This window comes from Excalfactoria chinensis, chromosome 2 (assembly GCF_039878825.1).
Source record: "Excalfactoria chinensis isolate bCotChi1 chromosome 2, bCotChi1.hap2, whole genome shotgun sequence".
Taxonomy (NCBI): Eukaryota; Metazoa; Chordata; class Aves; order Galliformes; family Phasianidae; genus Excalfactoria; species Excalfactoria chinensis.
The window spans coordinates 77,240,146-77,263,007 of NC_092826.1; the positions used below are offsets into that span (position 1 = coordinate 77,240,146).

The 22,862-nt window shown below is 43.0% G+C and overlaps 1 protein-coding gene across 1 annotated transcript; it reads right to left on the reverse strand.

Moving 5' to 3' along the window:
* Nucleotides 1–1,742: 1,742 nt before the first annotated feature.
* LOC140247895 (uncharacterized) lies at nt 1,743–19,030 on the reverse strand. Its single transcript, XM_072328098.1, has 5 exons — nt 18,894–19,030; nt 16,373–16,599; nt 15,264–15,420; nt 12,655–12,824; nt 1,743–2,449 (listed from the first exon to the last, which is right to left on the reverse strand). Exons 1-5 carry the CDS (start codon nt 19,028–19,030, stop codon nt 1,743–1,745), a joined length of 1,398 nt encoding a protein of 465 aa, XP_072184199.1.
* Between the last annotated feature and the right edge of the window lie 3,832 nt (nt 19,031–22,862).

Genomic DNA, 22,862 nt, shown 5'->3' on the forward strand with positions numbered 1-22,862 from the left:
ACCAACGATTGGTGTAAAAGTAGGAAGCGGAAGGCAGAGATGAGACTGACAGGGAGCTGAGTTGCATAGAAAAGGACAGGATTGCCTTGGCGGTAAGATGGATGGAAGTCAAACATTCTTTTTGAACCACTAGTGGTTAGTTATGGCTTTAGCTGGATGCCAGATATCCCTGTAGGATTCCATCTCTTACTGTTCACAGTGAAGGCCTGGCTCTGGGCAAAGAGCTAGAAATCAAAGCCTCAATTTCATGGCTATCATCGTTAATGCAAGTCAAAGCAAGTTTGCAAGGAGTCTCCTGTCTGCTCCATAGTCATGCTATAGAGCTTATTTATGTTCTGATTATTAAAGAGATGTTTAAGATACTATATCAATGTTAAATACTTGCAGTAAAGGCTTGTGCAATCATTTCCTTATCAGAACTGTAATGTTTTCTTGTTAGGTGAATATTAGCTCAACTATAATACTCTGAGATATATGTTTTTGTAAGCACGAGTATACAGGTATATATAAAATGTATAAAACAAATGAACTCTATGATGGTTCAGAAGGGCCTCATCTAGACAGTGATTCTGAGCTACACAAAAGTGAAAGATCACAGCCAGACTCAAAATTGCCTCTTTCCTCCCCACAAGCTGACAAATCTTATGTACTCCAGCAATAGCCCTTTTTTCTCACTCTCTCATCTATGAAGTCCAGTGATCTATTTTATCTTCCTCAAAAAGAGGACTCTTAAAAGATGTTCTCTTATTTTCTCGACCCTGGGGGCACACAATTACGGCTGTTCACTCATGCTTTTCATGTTTAGATACTGGAAGGATATGTGAACATTTTGTCATTGTTACAGAATTTCCTTGAAAAGCTCAATGGCAGCCAGCGCTTACCTGACTTGGGCTCTGCTCATCATCAGCTGTAGTCAGCAAGCCAAACCATGCTACAGAGGCAAGCAGTATCTTCATTAAGAGGATAGCTGACACATGTGCTGCCTCTTACCATCTGATCTGCGCTCAGTGAGATGAGAAAAACGTAGCAGACCTGGAGCCAGGACCCAGACACTGCCTTTGAAGTTAGCTGCAGCTAGTTCATCTTGGCAGCATTCCGACAGGAGCACATGATTGCCATGTGATGACCCCATGACTTGAAAGGTAAAATATTTCACTGTTCCAAGTGAAACAGGTCACAAGTGTAGCTCAGGTTGCGATTCAGAAAGGCTCCTGAGTGCCTTCTGCTTTGTGACTACTGTGGCTTAAACCAACAGGATGCATCAACAGGCACGGGATCTGTTCAAGGACTTCTCTGCACAGCTGGCTGCCCATACAGGATTTATATTCAATTCCTTATGCCAAGAGAGAATAAAGGGAGTGGTTATTAACACCGGCTTGGCACCACTGCAATTACAACCTGTTAACAGTCCTCTGTTCAGATTTGCTCTGTGCAGTGTGGAAACATTAGAATCAAACACATTTTAAAGGCAGGAGTCTGTCTGAGAGACTGATGCAAAAAAAAAAAAAAAAAAAAAGAAAAGAAAAAGAAAAAAAAAAAAAAGAAAAAAGAAAAAAAAGTCTTGTTAGAATATCCTCCCAGCATCTATTTTATTACATTTTATTTACATTTGGTGATTTGAGACATACTTCCAGTACCTTGTTGGACAGGGGATTATGGACTCGTTGCCTAGTAGGCAAAAAGCCTAGTGCTCTGCCCCTCACTGAAGCCTGCTGTTCTCTGGCACAGGTCCACAACTGACTTCACACTAATGTGGCAAGAGCCTGGATGTTGTGGGAGCGTTCAGAGGTCCTGCGGATGGGGCGGTCATTTCTGACACTTCTGTCTCTAACGCTGCTCTTGGGACTGTGCTGAGCCTTGGCCGTGTGACTCCGGAAGGCCCGCACAGTTCGAATAGCGAGGATGCAGACCACAAAGCTGGCAAAGTACAAACAGGCAGCAGCTACACCAAAGAGGCCAACAGCTGCATCACCACCCTGGACCACGCAGTTCATGGAGGTGTAACCACGGCGTGCGTACAGTCTCTCTCGCCTCTTGCAAGCTTCTGTGGAGTTCACCTGGGTGACAAGATACAAGTAGAGACCAACTGCAACAATGTAGCCCACACCAGCCAGCAGGTTGAAGGCGCATTCACCACCGAGCAGCCCCATCTTGAGGCGGTGGATGGGTTTTGCCCCCACAACGAGGAAGACGAGCGTGAGCGCTGCTGCTGCTAAGCTGAAGGCTACTCCGCCGTAGACGCAGGGGGCTCTCATCTGGGTGATCTGCATGTCCAGCTCCCTCACTTCCCGGAGCTCCGTGCCCTCGAAGGGGCTGTAGGCTGAATTCAGGTTAAAGGATCCGATGCCCAAGCCGCCAGCGGAAGTAAAGCCTGCAACTGAAGCTTGGGCAGCACCCACACAAATCAGCACCAGGAGGTTAACGGTGATTTCCACGAACTTCAAAATGCCTGCAAGGAGCAGAAAGATGGGAAGAGATATCAGAATCACGAGCAAACTGGGGGTGATAAAAGTACATCCAAAAACATAACCAGAGAGCGCTATTACTGAGACAATCCTCCAGGCTACAGCAACAACAGAGTGCTTCTTTCAGGGGAAGAAGGGAGGGGGAAAAAAGTGTCAGGTCTCATGGGCACATTTCAGAAGTCGGGGCAAATTACTTCTCTAAAAATTTGTCAGCTTGTTTGATAAATGGGACTCCGAGAGGGGAAAAATCCATAAAGATTTTACTGCGCTTGTGTTACTGCCAAGCAAAGCGAATAACGATTGTATTTTGGCCTGTAACTACTTGGCATAAACAGTCTGAACAAAACGCAGAGGTGAAAGCTGACAAAACCCTACAATCCTCCGACGGCTTTAACAAATCGTGCAAGTTATTTAGGTCCTTCAAAGTTTACTGCTTTAGCGGACACGATTTTGGAGCCTAAGGGTTTGTTATTTCAATGTCTTACGTATCTCTTCTTCATCTCTTTCAGAAATAAAAACTCTTGATAAATATTAATGAAACTGATGGCAGAGAAAAAGCGGGGGAAGAGAACAAAAATACCTGATGTATTGAGGTAAGGGAATTTGATACTTCGTGTATTCTCTTACACGTGTCCAGTTTCAAAAGAAAGCTTTATGGCTTCTAATTTGAATCTTCTTTGCCCTGTGCTATGCTACTGATAAGAGTAATTTAGGAGAAATGGTAGATGCCTGTCAGGAAGGACCAGCACGGCTTAGATGAATCTGATTATTCTGTGACAGCTCACTAGGGGTCAGACTAAGATTAGTAAACATGACTGATGTTGAAGCGTAGCACAGCTAGTGTTGCCTATTCAGGAAATGAAAACCCATAGTGTATCACGTGTTGTTCCTCAAGTCCTGAAGCTAATTACTGAATTTTGAGACTTATCCTGCTGCAGCCTGACAGCCAAGAATGTAAGATGCTTGACAGAGCTGTCCTATGCTTGCCTTTAAAGGGGGTGGAGGGTGGGATCTTTGTCTTGCATACAGACTTTCATTTTATGCTATTAACATTGATCAGCATGGCATGGGTTGGACTTGATGATCTCTAGAGGTCCCTTCCAACCCCTACAATTCTGTGATTCTGTGATTTTCCTCCTGAGCTGTGGCTCTGTTGCTGTCAAGGCTGTATTATGGTCTTAAAAGAAAGGGCTGAAGCAGTGCACGAGGGATGATGGATTACTGGGTATTCTTGTTCTACCCCTTCTTATTCCCAGAGGGCTGAGGCAAGAAGTACCTTCCTGCTGCTGTTTCCCTTCACTGGAAGGTGCTTGTGGTGGTTTGACAAGGACCTTTGGCTATGCTAAGTATCAGCTTTTCCTGTACCTCCCCATGCTGAGCTTTAGAAAGGGCAATTTTCCGTTGTTAAGAGTTAGCACCTGCTGCAAATCTCCCCATATTTATAACTCTGTGAAAACAACCCATTCCAATCCTCAGTGCTGCTGTTCCAAAACTTCCTAAGTATTCATACAAAGCCCTGCCTTCACTGAGCTGCTACTGTAGGACTGGCATGATGCGTCCCTTTGCCAAAGGAATGAAAAATAAAACCAGTGAGGGCTGTTGTATTTTTAACTGCAGTAGTAGGTGCTTTATGGCACCTGTGAAAAATGGCCTAAAGCAGCCACTCAGGTTGGGTGGGTTTTATATGTACCTGAACAGCTTTCACACATGCCTGCTGTAAAACTGATTGGAGTGGAAGGGATGAAAAGAGGTTCATTAGCAGCTCCTCCAGGAGTTATCTGCAATGTGTGGATTGACTTAAAAACAATAAGAAAGTGCAATTACAAGAACTCCCATGTCAGAGGAGAATCCTAACATGATGAAACCTACGTAGAACAAAGCTGTGAATTAAAGGTCTGTGATGGCAGCCAGCAGAATTTTTTAAGTGGACTACTAATGGGAATTCCCAAGGCCTTATGCAGCCTTCAATTGGCAATATCAAGCCCTACAGTATGTTCAGATCTTGACCTAGGTACCCTAAAGGATTTGTATAACTTGGACCTGTTATCTGTTATAGCTAAAAGCTATAAAAATAGCATAGTGAACAGCTGATTTGGGGAATGAGCCCCCTCCATACTGAGAAACTTATGAGATTCAAGTCTGGGTTCCTGGACTGCCACTTTCTTTCCCATGCTTCTTTTCCACTCGGCTTTTCAACACTACAGGTGAGAAGAACTGATGCAATCTAGAAAGCTGTAGGTGCTGCCAGGAGCTTTCCAGAGGATTGCTTCACTCATTCCATAAAATCCAAATCTGCAGGGGATGATAATTTCAATTTAACCGTTAGCTCTGTTTGGACCCAATCTTTACTGCCACGAGTAGGATACCTGCTGTATCAAATAGGTTTTCTTCCATCAAATGCAGTTCTTCAATTTATATTATTTATCTGTTATTCACTGTTTTCTTTTCTCTTCTGTATTGCATGCATGCTTGGCTACTGCCATGGCATTAGCACATTGATCAATGGCTTTGTCTTATGCCAAACAGTGAGCTTAAAAGCAGCAAAACAAGCAGGCAGGCTGTTATAGGCACCTAGATCCACAGGCAGCTGACCTTACTCTAACAGCTCCTTGGCTGGCTGGGCAGTCATCGTGTTCTTCCCCTACCCAGCAATACTCTGGCCAAGCATCACGTCCTTCCAAGAGCTGTTTTAATAAATTAAAAGAGCAGGAAACGATTCAGCTCCTTTCTTGTGTGCTGCTGTTTTTTCCTGCTACTTTAGCAACTTGAAGTGACTCACAGAGGGTCTGATGAGCAATTGTGCTGGCACAAGTTGAGCAGGGGAAATAACACAGCCCAAGAAGAATCAGAAATTCTCCCTTTCAGGTGTGGTGAGCTGTTTAATCTGCGTGCTTTGTCTCATAAACCTATACTGCATCTGACTGTGGTAACCAGTAACTCGCAGGTGTTTGAATCTCATATGTATGCAGTAAAGTTGTGAAGAGGCTTTTCCCCCTGTAGCAGAACAACCCCAAGCATTCAGGATCGGTGCGGCTATGCATATGTGTCCATAAAGTAATAAGGTCAATTCACATTTGTCCCTGTGTTTCTGTAGCTGACAAAAACTCATCTGCAGGACAGTCAGTCTTGGCTGTTTCTGTTGAACTCCCCCTGACCTCATAAGGGCCTGACTAAGTAGATGCAGCCTTCAAAGTGTCTCCATCCACTGCATCTTGGCACAGTAGTCACTTTTTTTTCCCTCAGCTGACTGCACACAGACTCCTTCTCTTCACTGACACTTTTGGTATCACTCCTTCCTCTCCATTTAACTTCCTTGTATATTTTTCAGGTACTTTACATCTGTTTTCTCCATGTGCCTTTTTGCTTGCTCTCTGCTTCCACTGCAGGCCAGGTGCCACCAGGAGCAGCGTTATCCAACCGGCAGCCTCAGAGGTGTCCAGCTGTCCCTCTTGGACACCTCAGTCCCAGTGCCGGGGCATAGACCAGGACAGGCTTGCACAGGGCAAGCAGGTAGGATAAGGAAACTCTGTCAACCCACACAGAAAATTGGTGCCACATCCCATTAGGGGTCGCTCGAGGAAAAGAGAAGAGAGGAACTAAAGGCTATGGCACACACAGTAAAATTAATTCACTCAGCCTTTCTCACTGAAAGTTGTTGTTTTGCCTTCCAGTTTGGGTAGCTGTCTGCTTTTCAGAGGCAGTGGTGGCTTTTGTGTTTTGTTTTGATTTTTTCCAAAGGAACAGACAAGTATTTTGACCAAATATAGTGACTTACAAAAGCCGCAGTCAGTCCTGAAAAGGATCTCATGCACTGAACTTCTCTTGACAGTGCAGGTTTTGCATTCCACAGGAGGGTAAGTACACAGCTGGGTGCATAGCTTTGGTCACCTCTGGGCTAAATTGGCAGGAGGAACGTGATGGGTGGGAGAGGGAGGAAACATCAGAGGAAGAGAGATATTCCCCTTTTGGAAGGAAGGGGACAAAAGTGTGACAGAAACAGTGAGGAAGAAAAACTGGAGGAGAATGAAGAGGAAATGAAATGGAGATAACAGTCAAAACAGATTAAAATATTAAAGCTGCAAGCAAAGTATTAAACTGTCTATCTTGCTAATGGTATCACATCCCTTATATATACACCAGAACAAAGCAAGATCTTACTCTGACTGAAACCAGTAATGAGAATGAAACCAGCTTCACTGGGCAATACTGTGAGAGCTTTCTCATAAACAAACCTTCCCCATGCCACCACTGTCTGTGTAGGTCTCCGTGTTCTTCAGTCACTGGTGGGATTTAGCTTTCACTGAAATGAAAGCTTTTTATGCTGAAATCTCCCCGATGTTCAAAGAAGGAATAAAAACAACAACTCTAAAAGCAAGAGTTAGGCAATGTGAGACCAACAGTCGTTCACTGAATCTTGGCTTTTCAAAGGACCCAAGGGAACCTTGTACTCAAAGCCAACTGAATTCTAATGGCACATAAGCGCCCACTACGTGTAGGCTCATTTGTTTGAGATATCATCTTACTGGAAATGGAGGGAGAAATAGCTATAAACTGGGAAAATTTAATTATTCATGTGCTCCAGAAAAAAGGAACAACTATCTTCTAATATGCTGTCCCGCTTTACTAAATGCAGTTTCTCCACTAGGAAATCTCAAAGGATAACCAGCCTTGCTTTCAATGACTCACAGAAGTCACACAAGCATAACTGGAATACTCAAATCCAAATATACAGTCTCTTTTTTTTCTGTGTGTAATATTCCCTTGAACAACTATTGTCCTACCTGCTCTATACAGCTGTCACAGAAAAGAGTTGGCTTGAACTGCAGAACTAGTATCAATCCCCACACAGTTTCCCACCACTGTATGAAACTGGTTTACCTGCCTTTGAGACAGTTTCAGTGGTTGTTTCCCTGCCTAGATGCTACTCTTACTTTTTTCTTTTCCCCCAGTAGCTCCTTCAAGCATCACATCTAAGCACGTTCTTAATTTTTCTGCTGTTAGCCCAGCATGAACCACCTTCCACAACCCTCTAAGAGGTAGAAAGTAGAAGGTTGTGCATTAAACTGTAGCACTTGGTAATACTGACTTAAATGCAACGTCTGTGAAAGGCTTTAGACATATCTGTAGTGCTGGTAGGTCTTGGCACAGTCACCTCATGTTCTGCCTTTTGGGAAAAGGCACTTTTTCTTCCTACTGTACCCATGCTTCCGTCAAGTAGTAAAACAAATATCTTGTAACTGAAACAAACTTGGGTGGACCAGAAAACAATGAAAGGCTCGTTACTTATGCCAACTTTCTGTAGGCACTCCTTTCATTCAAACTGAAATGTGGCCACCTTCTGAAAGTACAAAGATTGCGGTGTTATTGCTCTGTAAGTAACCACAGTCTGGCTGAAGGTAGATCAGGTTGGAGGAACCTGTGAACTGGAGCTCCTTACTCACTTCACAAGCTGTAGGTTGTCATACCTGGTAAGCAGCATTCCTGACTGGGTGGATTTTCCTCCTTTAAAGCAGCTGCGATCAGTTGCTCAAGAAATACGACCACATCTAATACAGCATAGCTTTGCTGTATCATCAATTAGCTTTGAGAGCTACTTTATGTAAAGAAGCATTTTTCTTGCTTCTAAGAATTTGAGTAAAATGAAAGGAAGAAAAAACCTAGCGGTCTTGCAAGAAGGATGGTATCACTCTTGTTTTACACTGGTAGAGTGCAAACTTAACAATGATTTCCCAGCAAGTAACCATGGACCATGGGCAGAGTCAAGACCCATACCTTGACAGGGCAACTATTTGCTGAAGGTAGAAACTGGTATCTGTATCTACTGTAGCTCCCCTTCATGTTTTTATAGAGCTAAGTGGTTATTTGTATTTCACAGCAAACAAGACTTAATTCCATATGAAATAGTTCTCGGAACAGGAAGGTTACCTGCAGCTCTGCTATGCACTCTATCCTGTAAATGAGCCATTTTCATTAAGCATTTTGAATTGTCTGGATTATCTTCATTTGTGTAGCTCTATCCAGTTCCTCCTATAAATGTCTTCTTTCTTTCCAATTCCAGGATTAAAAAATGTGATGGCAAATTCAGCGCGTTAGTCATCCTGTATTTAAATATACATTGCAAGAGATAGGAGGGGAATGCAGCCTAACTACAAATGAGCTACAGGGGAATGCAGTGCTCCATCCTCGTAGCAAAAATATGTTGAAATAAATTAACTGTTACAGGAACAGCATATGACAGCTTTAAGCACAGTTTAAAAGAGCTAAGAATGCAGAGGCAAAATGTGAAGATAAAGACTAATCCCACTAGGTGCCTCCACAGAAACATATGTATCCTATTGACCACGCTGTTGAAAAGATCTATCTTGTACTGCTGAATATACTTCTCTAACACTTATTTTAATCCATAAAATTATCTGCACTGCGTACATTTAATGACCCTACGTAAGTAGAGTTACGGAAAGGCTTTTAATTCAATCCGATGCCTCCTGCAAAACACTTCTTCCTTGCCATCAGAGCCCCACGGCATCAGATGCTATGCAGTGTTCTGCAAAGTATTTTTCCCTCCTGCTCTCAGATCAGACTCTCAAAGAACAGCATCAGGACATAATACTGTACCATAATGGTATCAGTATAACTGTTATGAACAATGGCATTCCTCAAAGCGGGTGTCTAACAGTGAGATCCCTCTGCTCAGGGTGACTTTTCACCTCTGTACTTTTTCCATTCTAAGAGTACTTGCCAGCATCCTGAGCTACAGGAAAAACATGGACTGCTTTGTGAAAACAAAAACTTATAGATGTTTACATTTGAATTAATGCTGGCTTGTTAATGTACAAGTATATCTTGGAGAAAGTCATTGTTACTCCCTAATTCTATTTCCTCCTCCTAATAAATTTGGTTTGATATTTCCTCCTATGTTTGAAGTCAGAGGCTTTTATTGTTGTGACAAACGATAACGCTGTCTTGTTCTGAAAGGAAATCAGCCTGAAGGATTTAACAACTGCAGCTGTTGTAATGCAGGCTAAAGACATGATAGTTTGGAAGCACCTACAATATGCTTAAGAAATCGGACACTATTCACAAGCCCTCTTTAAGCTCTATTTGTGGCAGCAAAGACCAGAGATCCAGTTGTACTTTTACTACTCAGTTACAGATGACCATTTTTTCTCCTCATCTTTTAAAGTGCTACCTCCCTTATCTGCCAATTGGGCTGAAGAATTAGAAAGCAACAAAATGTTAGTACTGAAGTTCTGATTAGTACAAGTCCAATTCTGTACAGGGCAAAAGTACTCTATTTTCTGAGTCTGCCAGTGACTGAGGATGGGAGAAATTTGGTTTACCTTCACCGTTTCAGCAAAACTAGAAGCAGTGTTACACTACAGTCACATCACTCCACCTCATTCACATCGATGTACGTAAGATAAAGTTTTTGAGGAAAAGTGACCAAATATCCGTTACCAATATAAGATCAGCATTTCCCTCCTGAGTTTGGCACAGATTTTGTTCTCTCTAACGTGAAGGAAGGAGCATGGCAGCCAGACTCAAACACTTCTCATGTTCCCTCTGGTAACCAAAAGGAAGGAATTTGACAAAGCAAACATTATCACTAATTTAATCTTCCCAAGCATTAGACAGAACTATAGAAATTTAATCTGCACCAGCAGTGAAAAACAAGTTGGATGTGTTTTTCCTAAAGAATTTCAGCACTAAGTATTCTAAGGACAAAACCTCTGTGTTGTTTTAAAATAGCATATGCTATTGTGCTTCAGCTGTAAGAAATGGTTAACCCAAGCACTAGTTTCTCAGCTCATGAATGGTTTGTCTTTATCAAGAGTAGTTTATTTCCAGTTCTCATACAATCATATTGAATGCCTATGCAGCTTGACACCATTCTATAAGCTGTTGTGTAATACAGAGGGAGAAGGTGGCCAACTTCTTTGTTTTTATTGTCTTTTGAATCTGTGACCTGCTGATCCCCAGGTGTGACTTTCCTATTAAATATAAACATAGAAACTATGCATAAAGCTGGAGCAAGGGAGAGTCAAAACTTTCATAGAGGGAAGTGGTTCAAAAGAATCAGGAGATGCAAGAAGAAAGGCAATCCAAGCGGTAGTGTATCTGATTTTCCAGAGAGCCTGTGGTAAAGCCTCCAGCCAAAAGCTCATAAAGGACACAAACTCCCATGAGATAAAAGGAAAGATCACCTCACAGATTTGTAGTGGTTAAATGAAAACAAGGAAATGCCTGGTTTTAAACAGATGGAGTTAAGAGAGAAATCTTCGTTCTGTGCTGCCTGTCACGAGTTGCACCTCTGTTAGCAGTGGAATGCGAGCGCATCCCTAGAATTAAACAGGTGGAGATAGTACAAAGGTATGAAACACAAGTGAAGTGCATGCTGGTTTTCAGTTCAGAAAATTCCAGCAGTCTGAAGTGAGTATTCCAGAGGACAGCTTGCTTGCTATCGGTCCAAACTACTACATTCCTCCCAAACTTGCACTTTAAGATATAGTTTGGGAGGATGTTTAATCTTTATACAATCTGGTACTGCTGCCCAGGTGATCCTACCTACACAGCTTTGAATTGTTAATTGCTCACAGCATTTTTAAACAGGGTTTTTATTGTGGTTTTTTTTTTTTTGTTTGTTTTGTTTTTTCCTTCTATTTTTTAAGAAGAAAGGACTAAAACGAAGCAGAATGGTTTGAAGTTTCCTTAGATGCTATCAAATGCTCCTGATGGCAAAAGACATTAGAATCAGTTGGCAGTTGTTTCTTCCACTATATTCTGGTTGGGTTTATTTTCTTAATGCAGTTGTAGGAACAAAATAAAAAGTGTGGGAGATGATTAGAGAGGGAAGGAGGCAATAACAAAAGACACAAGAAGTGTTTCTCTTTTTTTCCAGCTACAGCTTGCAGCTACGGTGCTAGAAGGATCACTGGTTTCATACCAGTCCATTTGTGAAACCTCAACATTAGTTTTTTGGGATACTGCAGGCAAGAAGCACGGTGTTTTGCTGAAGTAAATACTGCTTAGAGTTCTGGTTGTCTAGAATTCCTCTATAGTTTGACAAACCAGGCAACTTGGACAAAAAGCATCCGTATAGTGCTGGGCAAAAGGAAAAGTAAGATACGTAGTGAAAGGAGAGTGATGCACACTTAGGGGCTGAGGCTCGCATTTCAGTTGTTGCTTTGGAAGAGACTGCAGTAGGTCACTTGATTTCCCGTCCTTGTTTGATACTACTTTATTCAGAAATTACGGCAATTGGGAAGGGGGATTTCACAGGACTGCTGATAAACCATTGGCAAAAGAAAGAGAGAGTTAAAAAGCATTTCCAGGAAGTTTCGACGCTGTCAGTAGTCGTAGCTCACATGCACTGACTTCCTTTCAAAAAGTTCATGTTAGTTTTTCATTTACAATGTTTTCTATCTGATTGCAGGGAACAGAGAATGCTGCAAAACAATTCTAAGAAACTGCACCAAATTGTCTGTACTTTCAGAAGTTCGCTGAGTGGGTCCAATTCTCATGATTTTACCAACCTCCAATTTCTATTCGTTTTGTTTTTTGAAACTGATCTGCTAATTAAGGGGTCTGTTTTCTATGTGATCTCTTTTCCCTCCTCCACTGTAAGCTCGGCCATTAAACTTTTGGAAAATACTGAGCAATACCTGGGGGAGGGGTGGGAGTGAAATCATCATCGTCAAGTGATGCATCCAAATCTGGGACATTTTGAAAATGTTAATGATGCTTGATGCACTGAAATAATGAGAAGCAAATGGGAGAAAAGAAAGTACAGGTCACACTAAGCTCTTCATAAGCCTTATCAGCTTCTGACCAAAGACTCTGAACCTCAGCCTTCCACTTAGACCGTACTGAGCCTTTCCAAAACCTTAAAGGAGAAATGTGTATTTTAGCTACATTTTTTTTCGTTGTTGTTTTTTACAGGATTGAATTTGCTAAATGTAAAGGTTGAATTGCCCCCACACTAATGGTCATCTCTCTCCCCCTCTCTCCCCACTGTGCCCATTTTCTAGCTATGAAAAAATGACAGTTATTTCTGAAGAGCTGTTTTACTGGATTACACGTCTGTGAAATAGTTCTGCCTCACATGCTGTTATTTTATAAAGGTGCACCAGTGATGACTGGATTAAATACAGAGTTGGTAGAGAGTGTGAGAAGAACTTATCGCACATACCTCTTGTTGTGCATACCTTTGAACACTTCATCGACAAGGTTTCCTTGGTGGGGTAATACTGTGGTGGTGGGTCAAAGTATTCCTGTGATGCTGCTGATGCTCTAGAGTACGGCTCTGAGCAAACGGTGGAAGCCCTTGAGTTCTGGCCACCACGGGTATCTTGTGCTAACCTGCAGTGGAGTAAATGGGTAATATACAGTAACTAGATCATGCTGCAATGACATATAGGCTCCCTCAAGCCTAATGAACATTAAGGTTGATGAGATTTACGCATTATTCTGCGTGAAAAGTGTGTTTGGATCTTTTAAAATGAGTTAACGCTTAGCTTAAAAGAAACGGTAAATTGTTTTGTAAACGCTTGGTCTAATCTCAACATTCTCCTTCATCTGAAGGAGAATTTGAACTTGACTTTTCAAGGTACATCTGGATGACGCTGAGTTATTAAGAGGCATTTTATGTCTCATTCCACATTTTCTTTTTTAAGCCTTCCTATTTGATTACGATCTTGAGTTTCTTATCCACATATCAGCATTTCCAACTGTAGTTTTGTTTCCTAGCATCACTGCACTATGGTTTATCTTCATCCAACTCCAGGTTTAACTTAAAAATATTATCGTATGCGTTCACACTAAATCATGTTCACTGTAGTTTTTTACATTTTAATTAAGACCTTCAATAACAAGACCAATGCTAACAACTCCACGTGTAGTTGCCAACAGCTCTTTTTGGCTGAAACATTCCTGATTTTTCTGACCTTTGTCCTGGGTCTTGTGCAACCACCAAGGCATCCTGCGCAGCTGTGTCACATAAATTAAATAAGCCGTGTGATTTATAAGACTTCCAGTTAACTTGAAAGCAATCCCTTTGGTACTTTCTGATGCAGCTGCTTCTCTCTATTGTATCTTGCTACTTGCCAGAAAACAAAATAGGCAAAACAAAATTAAAAAAAAAAAAAAAAAACAACCCTCCCCTAATGTTCAGTATCTGAGCACAATTAGGAAAAAAATAAAAAACAAACCCAAAAAACAACATCTTTCTTCTAGATGTTTTTTTCCCCCCTCAAAATGGGCCTCTTCTGGCTGCCTTTGCTCCTGTTTTCCTTCAGGACTTTCCAGCTCAGGGTGATGCAACTCCTCCTCAGCACTGAGAGAAAGCGTACTATAGAAGTTTCAGACAAATGCATTGTGAAAGACATACCTTGGCCAGATAGTTTTGGCTCACAAGGGATGAGAGCATTAGGCACCCAAATTACAGTTCCTACAGTACTCTTCCCATCTCTTCAGTTATGGGATCTGGAGATCTTTTGGTCAATAAATCTAAGACTTCGCCAAAATACTGTGACTTCCTTACAAAATCAGTTATTCTTTTCAAGACTGGTAAGCAGGGGAAATGTTGTTAAGCCAAACTCCATTAAAAAGAAAAAAACAAAAAGCTGAAAAATCTTTCTGATTAGTTGCAGTGAAGGCTGGTTCTTGTCAGTTTCTTGGTTGACTCTAAGAACCATCTCCATGGCTGTTACAGATCTGTAGCTGCAGTTTCCCTTTCTCGAATCCTCAGTGTATACAGGGGATGGTCTGTTAGCCCTTATATTCCTTTTCCCATTTGCCAGTGTGTCCTGTCATTTATAAGCAACAGCAAAAGCAGGAAGTCCAGAGAAGAGCCTTACTAAGAAGAAGTGGTTTGATTTACAGCTGTTCTTGCTTTTATTCTCATCCTGTTTTTTCTTGCTTAAACGTGTATTATTGGGATGGATTTCAGTATTCCAGCTTTTAAAGAACCTTTACTGTACCCATCTCCTTCCTGCCCTTTGACTCTATTATTGCCTTGCAAACATGCCCCCCATAGGCTAAGCAGGTGTGCAGAACACCTTTCTGTCGGAACTCATTTGCTAATGTTTACAACTGCAGATCTCCTACAAAGCAGCCAGCAGCACGCCCTCAATTAAAAACAGTCTAGGATCAGTTCTAATATGCTGTAGGCCATCCAGGCTGAAAGGAGGAGTATAATATCCTAAGAATTGATTTTTCTATTTGCTTATTTACTTATTGCATTGATGGTGGCTGACCTGCTATGATGTGCCACCTGAGGCACTGAAATAAGTACATTTATTGACTGCAACTATTTAAACTGATTCTGTTTTGGATTACCATCAACTTGTTCAAAGCTGAACTAGACCAACCTGCACATTCAGTATGTCCCTTTGCTGGAACATTTAAGAATACAATGTGTATTGGCAAGACTTGATTTACTGTGACCTGCTGACCAATCCCTTAAGCAGCTGTACAAAGAGCCACGGCCGTACTTTATCTACTTGTGATCTGTCTTTATCCAGACAACCCTATGAAATTCACAGGTCTGCCTGTGTCACACGGCCTCTTTCTGCTTCCTCTTAGCCTGCAGCTACCCTGGAGTTCAATAGAAAGATTAAAAACTGTTTAAAATTTCAAAGTGAAAAATAGTTTCCTGATTCTTAACGTGTTATTCTCATGCTTCACGATTTCAAATGCTTTCTTTACTACTGTAATGTGAATGTATTGAAAAACAAACAAACAAAAGGATAAATGTAGCAGGTTTGCTGTGATACGCTCCTTTACGGTGCTAAAACATACCTTCCATTGTATGGGCTCGGTTTTCCTGGTTTTCTGTATTCCTTGTATCCTTCAAATCCGCATTTCTCATGGTAACTGCCTTGCTTATCTCGGTATGGTTTCCCAGCATGAGCCATCTTGTCTCTTACATGTATTCTTTCTTTAAAAAAATCACTTCCTGCACCAGAGGAATAAAACTGATTCATTTTACAGCTCCACTCAAAGTTATTCATTGACAAGTGCCCACAGAATGCATCCATGTCATGCTGACTCCAGACTTAGTAAAGGTTTCCTTAAGAAGAGTAGGAAGTAAACTTCTTTAAACTACAAATAACTCCAATGGAGTATTTTTCTCTACCTTTTCCTATGGATCAAGCAGGACATTCTTCTATATTCAACACTTCTTACACTGAATTTATTTATAAGATATGCTCTTACTCTCCCACCTCTGCTTCAAGGACAAGGTGCGTTGGTCACATAGAGAATCATAGAATCGTTTGAGTTGGAAGGGACCCTTAAAGGCCAACCCCCCTGCAATGAATAGGGACACCTACAGCTAGATCATGTTGCTCAGAGCCCCATCCAGTCTGACCTGAATGTCTCTAAGGATGGAGGAGGGGAAGAGGGAGACATCCTTTAACTCTCTGGGAAACCAGTTCCAGTCCTTCACTAACCTAATTGTAAAGATTTTCCTTATATCCAATCTAAACGCCCCCTCTTTCTGTTTGAAGCCATTTTCCCTTGTCCTGCCGCAACAGATCCTGCTGAAGGCTGTCTGTTTGAGCCCAAAGCTGTGACGGGTCACTCCGCACAGTACAAGCACCTCTGCACCCCTCAGCTCCAGCTGCCAGCCCCAGCAGCACCCACGGTCGATGTGGTTTTGACTGATCAAGCTCAGACCTCACTTAGTTAATGACTTCCCTTCACTCTCCTCTGGGTGCCATTAAGGAAAGAAGTCGATTTTTCTTTCCGGCGAACTAACAAAGAGACTCTCCTCCTCGGGGAAAGCTCGGCTCCTCTGTTTGGAGCAGAGGGCTCTTTGAAAGGCGGCTAAGACCTCACAACGCAGCGGGCCGAGGTCCTACCCTTCCCCGCGGACCCCCGACCCGCTTCTCCCCGCCGCCCCTCACCTGAGTCCAGGTCCGCCCTCCACCTCCGCCGCTCCTCCCTCCGCGGGGAGGCGGCCCCTGGCGCCGAGCAGCACCTGCGCCATACCTGCTCGGTTTCAGGCAGCGGCCCTGTTGTCACCCCGCCCGGCACAGGCACGGGGGAGAGCGAAACCTCGGGGCCGTGGAGCAACCCTGGCGTTGTTTTCTTTAATAAACGGAGGCCTCGGTTTTCCTGGCAAGAGGGGGCCCTGAGAGGGTACAGAACTGGAAGGTCAGTAAAATGAGAATTCAGGCTCCCAGGCAGCTGCCTATTTAAAATGATTTCTCTTCCTATCAAAGCCGGCTTCCTCTCCATGCAGTGCCTGGGGTTGGAAGGCCTGCAGTGCGAGATGTGGAGGGCATGAAGCAAAACAAAATGTAGGAAACTGGTCCAGATGGGTGGCAACGTGCTGTTCAAAGGCTGTGGCACTAGTTGGTATCTTGGCCACTTCATTCCCTCAGGTGTAAAGCTGCTTTGTAGATAACTGACCGTGCAAGCACACAGTGTACAGTCTGTTTTTGTGACGCTCTGCTGAAAGTCCTTTCTCTGCTGAAGCAATGTGTGGCTGTTCCAGGGCTGTGTCCCCGCACTTCCAGCCTGTGATGCTTCCCCACAGGAACTCTGTGCTGCTCCTCAGGATGCCCGCTGTCCGCAGGCTTTGAAAAACCAACAAACACAAAGCCTTTTTGGAAGGGGATATCTCCATTTGTGTAGAGAGCCATGGGCAGACCCGTGAACTGGCATTGCTGTGTACTGGATGCTCATTGTGCAGTCCCACAGAGAGAGCTGTCGGTGCTGGAACAGTAGGATGGTGGGGCTCACGTGGCACGGTGCCCAGCTAATCTGCAGCTTTGGAAAGTTTCCTGAGGCCCGTGGTGCAAGGCAGAGCCCTGAGAAGAGCTGGGACAAAAAAAATCCTTGGCTTTCCAAAGGCTTATACAGCAACGCGCTTGGGGTACCAGTGCTTCTTGAACTTGGGCTTAAGATGTGCGGCTGTTACAGTGCGGCCCTATTGTAGGGCTAAATGCAAAATCCCCTTTAAGTAATTTGTGGGTATCAGAGGAACTGCCCCTGGAATGAGGAGATGGCTATGGGAACTGAGTACTTGCACATGCATTTTGTAAATTGTTGGAGCAGAGTAAGGCTATGATTTCCTGCTCCAGTTGAACTGTGTTAACAGCTTATTCTGCTGTTTACCGTTCCCATCTCTCCTAGTCCTCTTTTACTGTTCCTGTTTTTAGCCATACAGTTTGTCTTCTCTTTGTCTTGCACCAACTCTGGTGCTCACTTGATCACATAGTAAGCCAATTCAGCTTGCTTTCCAGCCAAAACCAATTTACTTTCTGCTGTTTTAGTGAGATGAATTGGCTTTGTGCTGCAATCAAATGTGTGCTGGAACAAGGACTTGGCAAAAGCACGTCTCAGAGGGAAGAAACTGGGGGAGGGATGTGGGGAGAAGGCTACCTCTCTTGGCAGTGGTGAGTGCTTAATGGAACTGAAGCTTTAATGTGGAACTGCAGCTTAAGACGCTACTGCCTACCATTAGTTACTTCACAAAATCATAAACCCATTTGGATTGGAAGGGACCCATAAAGGCCATCTAGTCCAACTCCCCTGAAATGAACAGGGACACCTACTGTGACATATTGTCGCTCAGAGTTCTGTGGAGCCAGACCTTGAATATCTCCAGGGATGGGCATCTGCCATCAATCTGGGAAACCTGGTTCAGTACTTTGCTACCATTACTGGAAAAACCTTTTTTCATATGTCTAGTTTAAATCTCTCCTCTTTTAGTTTGAAACAATTTCCCCTCATCCTGTTACAACAGACCTTGCTAAAGAGTCCGTCCCCTTCCTTCTTATATAGCCTCCCTTCATATACAGAAAGGCCACTGTCAGATCTCCCCTAAGCTGAGCAGGCCCAGTTTTCTCAGCCTGACCTCATCAGGTGGGTGTTCCATCCACTGGATCATTTTGGTCACCCTCCTCTGGATGTGCTTCAACAGGTCACTTTCTCTCCTGTACTGAGAACTCCACATATGGATTCAGTACTCCAGGTGAGGTCTCACCAGTGCAGAACAGAGGGGCAGGATTGTTCCCCTTGCTCTGCTATGCATGTTTCTTTTGATGCAGCCCAGGATACAATTGGCTTTCTGGGCTGTGAGAGCACATTGCTGGCTCATGTCCAGCTTGTCATCCACCAGTCCTTCTTGGCTGTGCTTTATCCTTAAATACTCCAGATTGTACTGAAAGCAGGATTTGCCATGACTCAGGTGCAAGGCTTCTCACTTGCTTTGTTGAACCTCATGAGGTTTTTTCTCCTGTGCTCACTGCTCCAGCCTGTCTGGGTCCCTCGGGATGGCACATCTACTGCATCCAGGCTGGATGTGGCTCTGAGCAGCCTGGTCTGGTGGTTGCACATAGCAGGGGGGTTGAAACTAGATGTTCATTGTGGTCCTTTTCAAACCAGGCCATTCTATGATTCTACGACACTGCACCTCACAGCTTGGTGTCATCCACAAACTTGCTGAGGGTGTGCTCGATCCCACTGGTGATGCCATTAATGAAGATACTAAAGAACATCTGTTCCAATACTGACTCCTGAGGAACACCACTCATCACCAATCTCCGTGTGGACATGAGCCATTAACCACTACTCTCTGGGTATGATCTTGCAACCAGTTCCTTGTCCATCAAACATTCCACCCATCAAATCCATATCTTTCCAATTTGGAGAGAAGGATGTTGCAGGGGATTGTGTCAAATGCCTTCCTGAAGTCCAGATAGATTACATCAGTGGCTCTTCTCTTGTACATTGATGCAGTTACACCATGTAAGGTGGAATGATACAAAGATGGTAACAGACATTCAAAAGGTTATTTATAAGGAAAAATTCACCAATGTGGATTCATTTACTGGGAAGTGCTGAGGCAATCTCCACCAAGGAGCAATCTCCAAGAGATGCTGCCTTAGTGGTGGTCAGCCCTTAAATGAGGTCTAGAGGAGGTGGAGTCAAGCTCCACCCCTTCTGGGAGCACAGCTAAATTACTCTCAACAGTGCTCCAACAGCTGACCTGACACTTGCCTCAGATGATTAATCAGAGGTTCAGGCTGTGATTATCAAATACCCATACACACCATCATAGAAGGCCACTAGGCTGGTCAGAATTTGCCCTTGGTAAAGCTGTGCTGCTTGTCTTGTATTGGCTCCCTCCCTTCCATATGCTTCCAGGATGATCTCTTCCATGATCTTTCATGATCTCAGGCACAGAATAGCATCTGAAATGCTGATAGTTCACTGGGTCATCCTTTCTACCCTTCTTAAAAATGAATGTGACACTGTATATTTTTTCCAATTACCAGGGACTTCACTTGACTCACATAATGAATAAAACGCTTTCTCAGTTTGAGGCTGTGATTCTGGTAGCAGACAGTTTAATAGCAGGAGTGCTTTACTGCTTCTTAATCTAAGTCTCTAATTAAAGGTAGTGTGGGACAGTTTGCCAGATTTCATGCTGAAGACGGTTAGGGTGCTTATATTAATTCTGTTCTCCCATCTGTATGATGGAAACCTTTGGAAAATCCTTTCTTAATTTACATCTGGCAAGGGATATCTGCTCTGCTCTTGACACTAGATACAAGGAATATTGACTCCCCTTACATAAGCAAGGTTCATACAACAGCGGATACTTCTCCCTTGGTGGCAGGAAATATGCTAGATGGAGGGTAAAAAAATAATGATAATCACAGGAAGACTTGGTTGGAAATAGATTTCCTTTTTTGTGTGGAAGAAGAGGTTGAAATATGAAAGAATCTTGGCAGCCAACCTCTACAGTTTAACAAGTGGTTTTGATAAAGCGTGTCTTTTTTGGGCTAACAGGAGTGAGGGTGGTGCCATTTTTGTTTGATGGAAGACTGTGTGGAGCTGAAGGGATGCGATTATAGACTGGATAAAATTCAGTGAAGCTGACAGCCAAGATAAGAAGGAGTTTAAAAAGTGGATAAGGTCGTTATGGAACCAAGTTGCTGAAATGACAGAGCCAAAATCCACCCAAAATTACGTGCTGAGGTCTACATTCAAATCTTAAATGTATAACCAAAGGGATTTACCCTGAGGAAATATGAAGTGAATACAAGGTGTTGAGGTAATAGTTAGTGGAGCTATCTATATATGACATAAGAACCCACCAAACAACCCACAGTACAGGAAGATGGTTTGGAAGAAATAAGCAGAGCAAGTGGTAGGAATATGTTTCTCAAGTGAAAAAAAAAAAATAATAAAATAGGAAGCTCATGGAAGGATTGGATACAGTACTGGCTGAATTTAGATGGAAACCATCAAGGAAAAGAATGCTTTCATTGTTTCTTCTTAACTTCTAGCAGGAAAAACACCCTCTTGTATGTGAAGAAACAGTTCTGTATCAAGGATATACCTGATTGTGCCATCAGTTACTCCCTTTAATAGAAATAGCTCTTGTGGATGAATTTTGGCTGAATGCTGAGTCCAGAGGGAGTAATTTACAGAAAATGAAGTGTGAAACATTTTGATTTTTTCCTAGTGATTTACTGTAGTAGGTAACATCTGTGTCTTGGATCAATGCAGTCCTGGATGTTTGCTCAAAGGAAAAAGAAGAAGAAGAAGAAGAAGAAGAAGAAGAAGAAGAAGAAGAAAAACCCAACCAATCCACCCAAGAAAAGCACCCAATGACAACAACCCTGAAAACCAAACAAGACGTAAGGTATAAGGTGCCACAACCAGGTCTCCGTGGGTAGATTTCTCCAGCTAGACAGTGGGGCACCCCACTGGAGTCTATTCAGTTTGATGGGAACACTGAGCTCCTGAGATCAGCAGGACTAAAATTAGCTTTGGAAATTCTTTTTCCTACCCTCTCTCAGTGTTGCTTTCACACTAAGCCTGTTGTTTGCTGTTAGAAACAAGAAGGAAAGAATTTGGGTTGAAGGCTTTCTTTTATTGCTTTTTCTTCCTTAGGATGATTTTGAAATCTCTAGTCTTTTGGATGGAGGTAAATTGAATTTTGAAACAAAGTAATTCATTATGTGTTGGTCAGTTTCTCCTGTCATGGAGGGAAAAACAGCACAACACCAAGTACTTCTTCAGCAAAAGGAATCCTTACTGTATGCTACTACAAACCCTTCTTATTAAAGCATAGCAAACCACTGTTAGGCTTCTTTTATTTCTGTGCAAGGTAGCCTATAACTTGTTTGGTTGGTGGTTGTTTCTTTCCATGGGCTAAGTCCTTCCCAAAGTCTGCTGAGCAGTTACTTATTTCTGATTTAAAGATCTTGCAGTATGGCCTACAGAAAAATGGGATTTTGCCACACAATCTAGCCTCCGGCTGGGGAATAGGCTGCTTCTGGAACACATCCAAAACACATTGCAGGCTGTGAGGGTGAAGCCTTGAATCCCAGAAGGATGTAATCTATGGGCCCCTTCTTATTTATATCAGCTTGAACTATGCAGCTATAACATCAGCATCTGTAACACTCTGCATCATTACATCTGTCATTGTCATGCTGACTTTCCTCAAGTCCTGCTGTTACTGGCCACCCAAGCTGTATCTGAAAACTTCATCATTCGTTTTCTTCTTTCCTGTTCTTACACTCAATTGCAAGCCATCATTCCTATTTGCAAGTAATGAGCAAAATCAAAATGGCTTTTGAAATCTGAGATCGGTTATGTTAAATTTTTCCTTTTTTCTTTTTCTCCTCCTTTCTGAGGAGTCCTTTATCAAGAATTACATCTATGTTGTGCTGAACTTAAAAGAATCAATCATAGCATCAAGCTTATTTGGAAGGGACCATAAAGCCCACTGTCACGCTATAACATGATAGAAAGTAGAGTAATAATACTAGGGGTGGCAAAGTCTTTGGCTGCAGCAAACAAGGCTGAGCCTGAATGCAGCAGCTATGGAGACAGAAATGAAGGAAAAGAGCTGCTTATCTTCAGAAAGCTTTATATAGGCAGAGATTTCCAGTGAGATACCATCACCTTCACTGCCAACCCTTCAGTGAGGTCTGGGATTGGGTAGATCCTGGCTCCAACCCCTCCAGTTGTGCATGCACCTGAGCTCCCCTGGGTTGGCCCTGCCTTCCCACCAGGTGCTCAGTCACTGTTTCAAGCCATGACTTAGCACTTCCACTACACCCACCCAGCGCCAACCCCATGCTGTGGGCAGATCTGTTGCCACCAGCTCAGGCTGCCCAGGGCCCCATACAACCCGGCCTTGAGCACCTCCAGGAATGGGGCACCACAGCTTCTCTGGGCAGCCGTGCCAGGGCCTCACCGCTCTTTGAATCAAACATTACCTCTTCACATCTAAGTTAAATCTTCTCTCTTTTAGCGTAAAAGCATTTCCCCCTGTTCTATCACTATCAGTCCATGTCCAAAGTCATTTTCCTTCTCGTTCCCTCTAGGTATTGGAAGGCCACAGTGAGGTCTTCCTGGAACCAT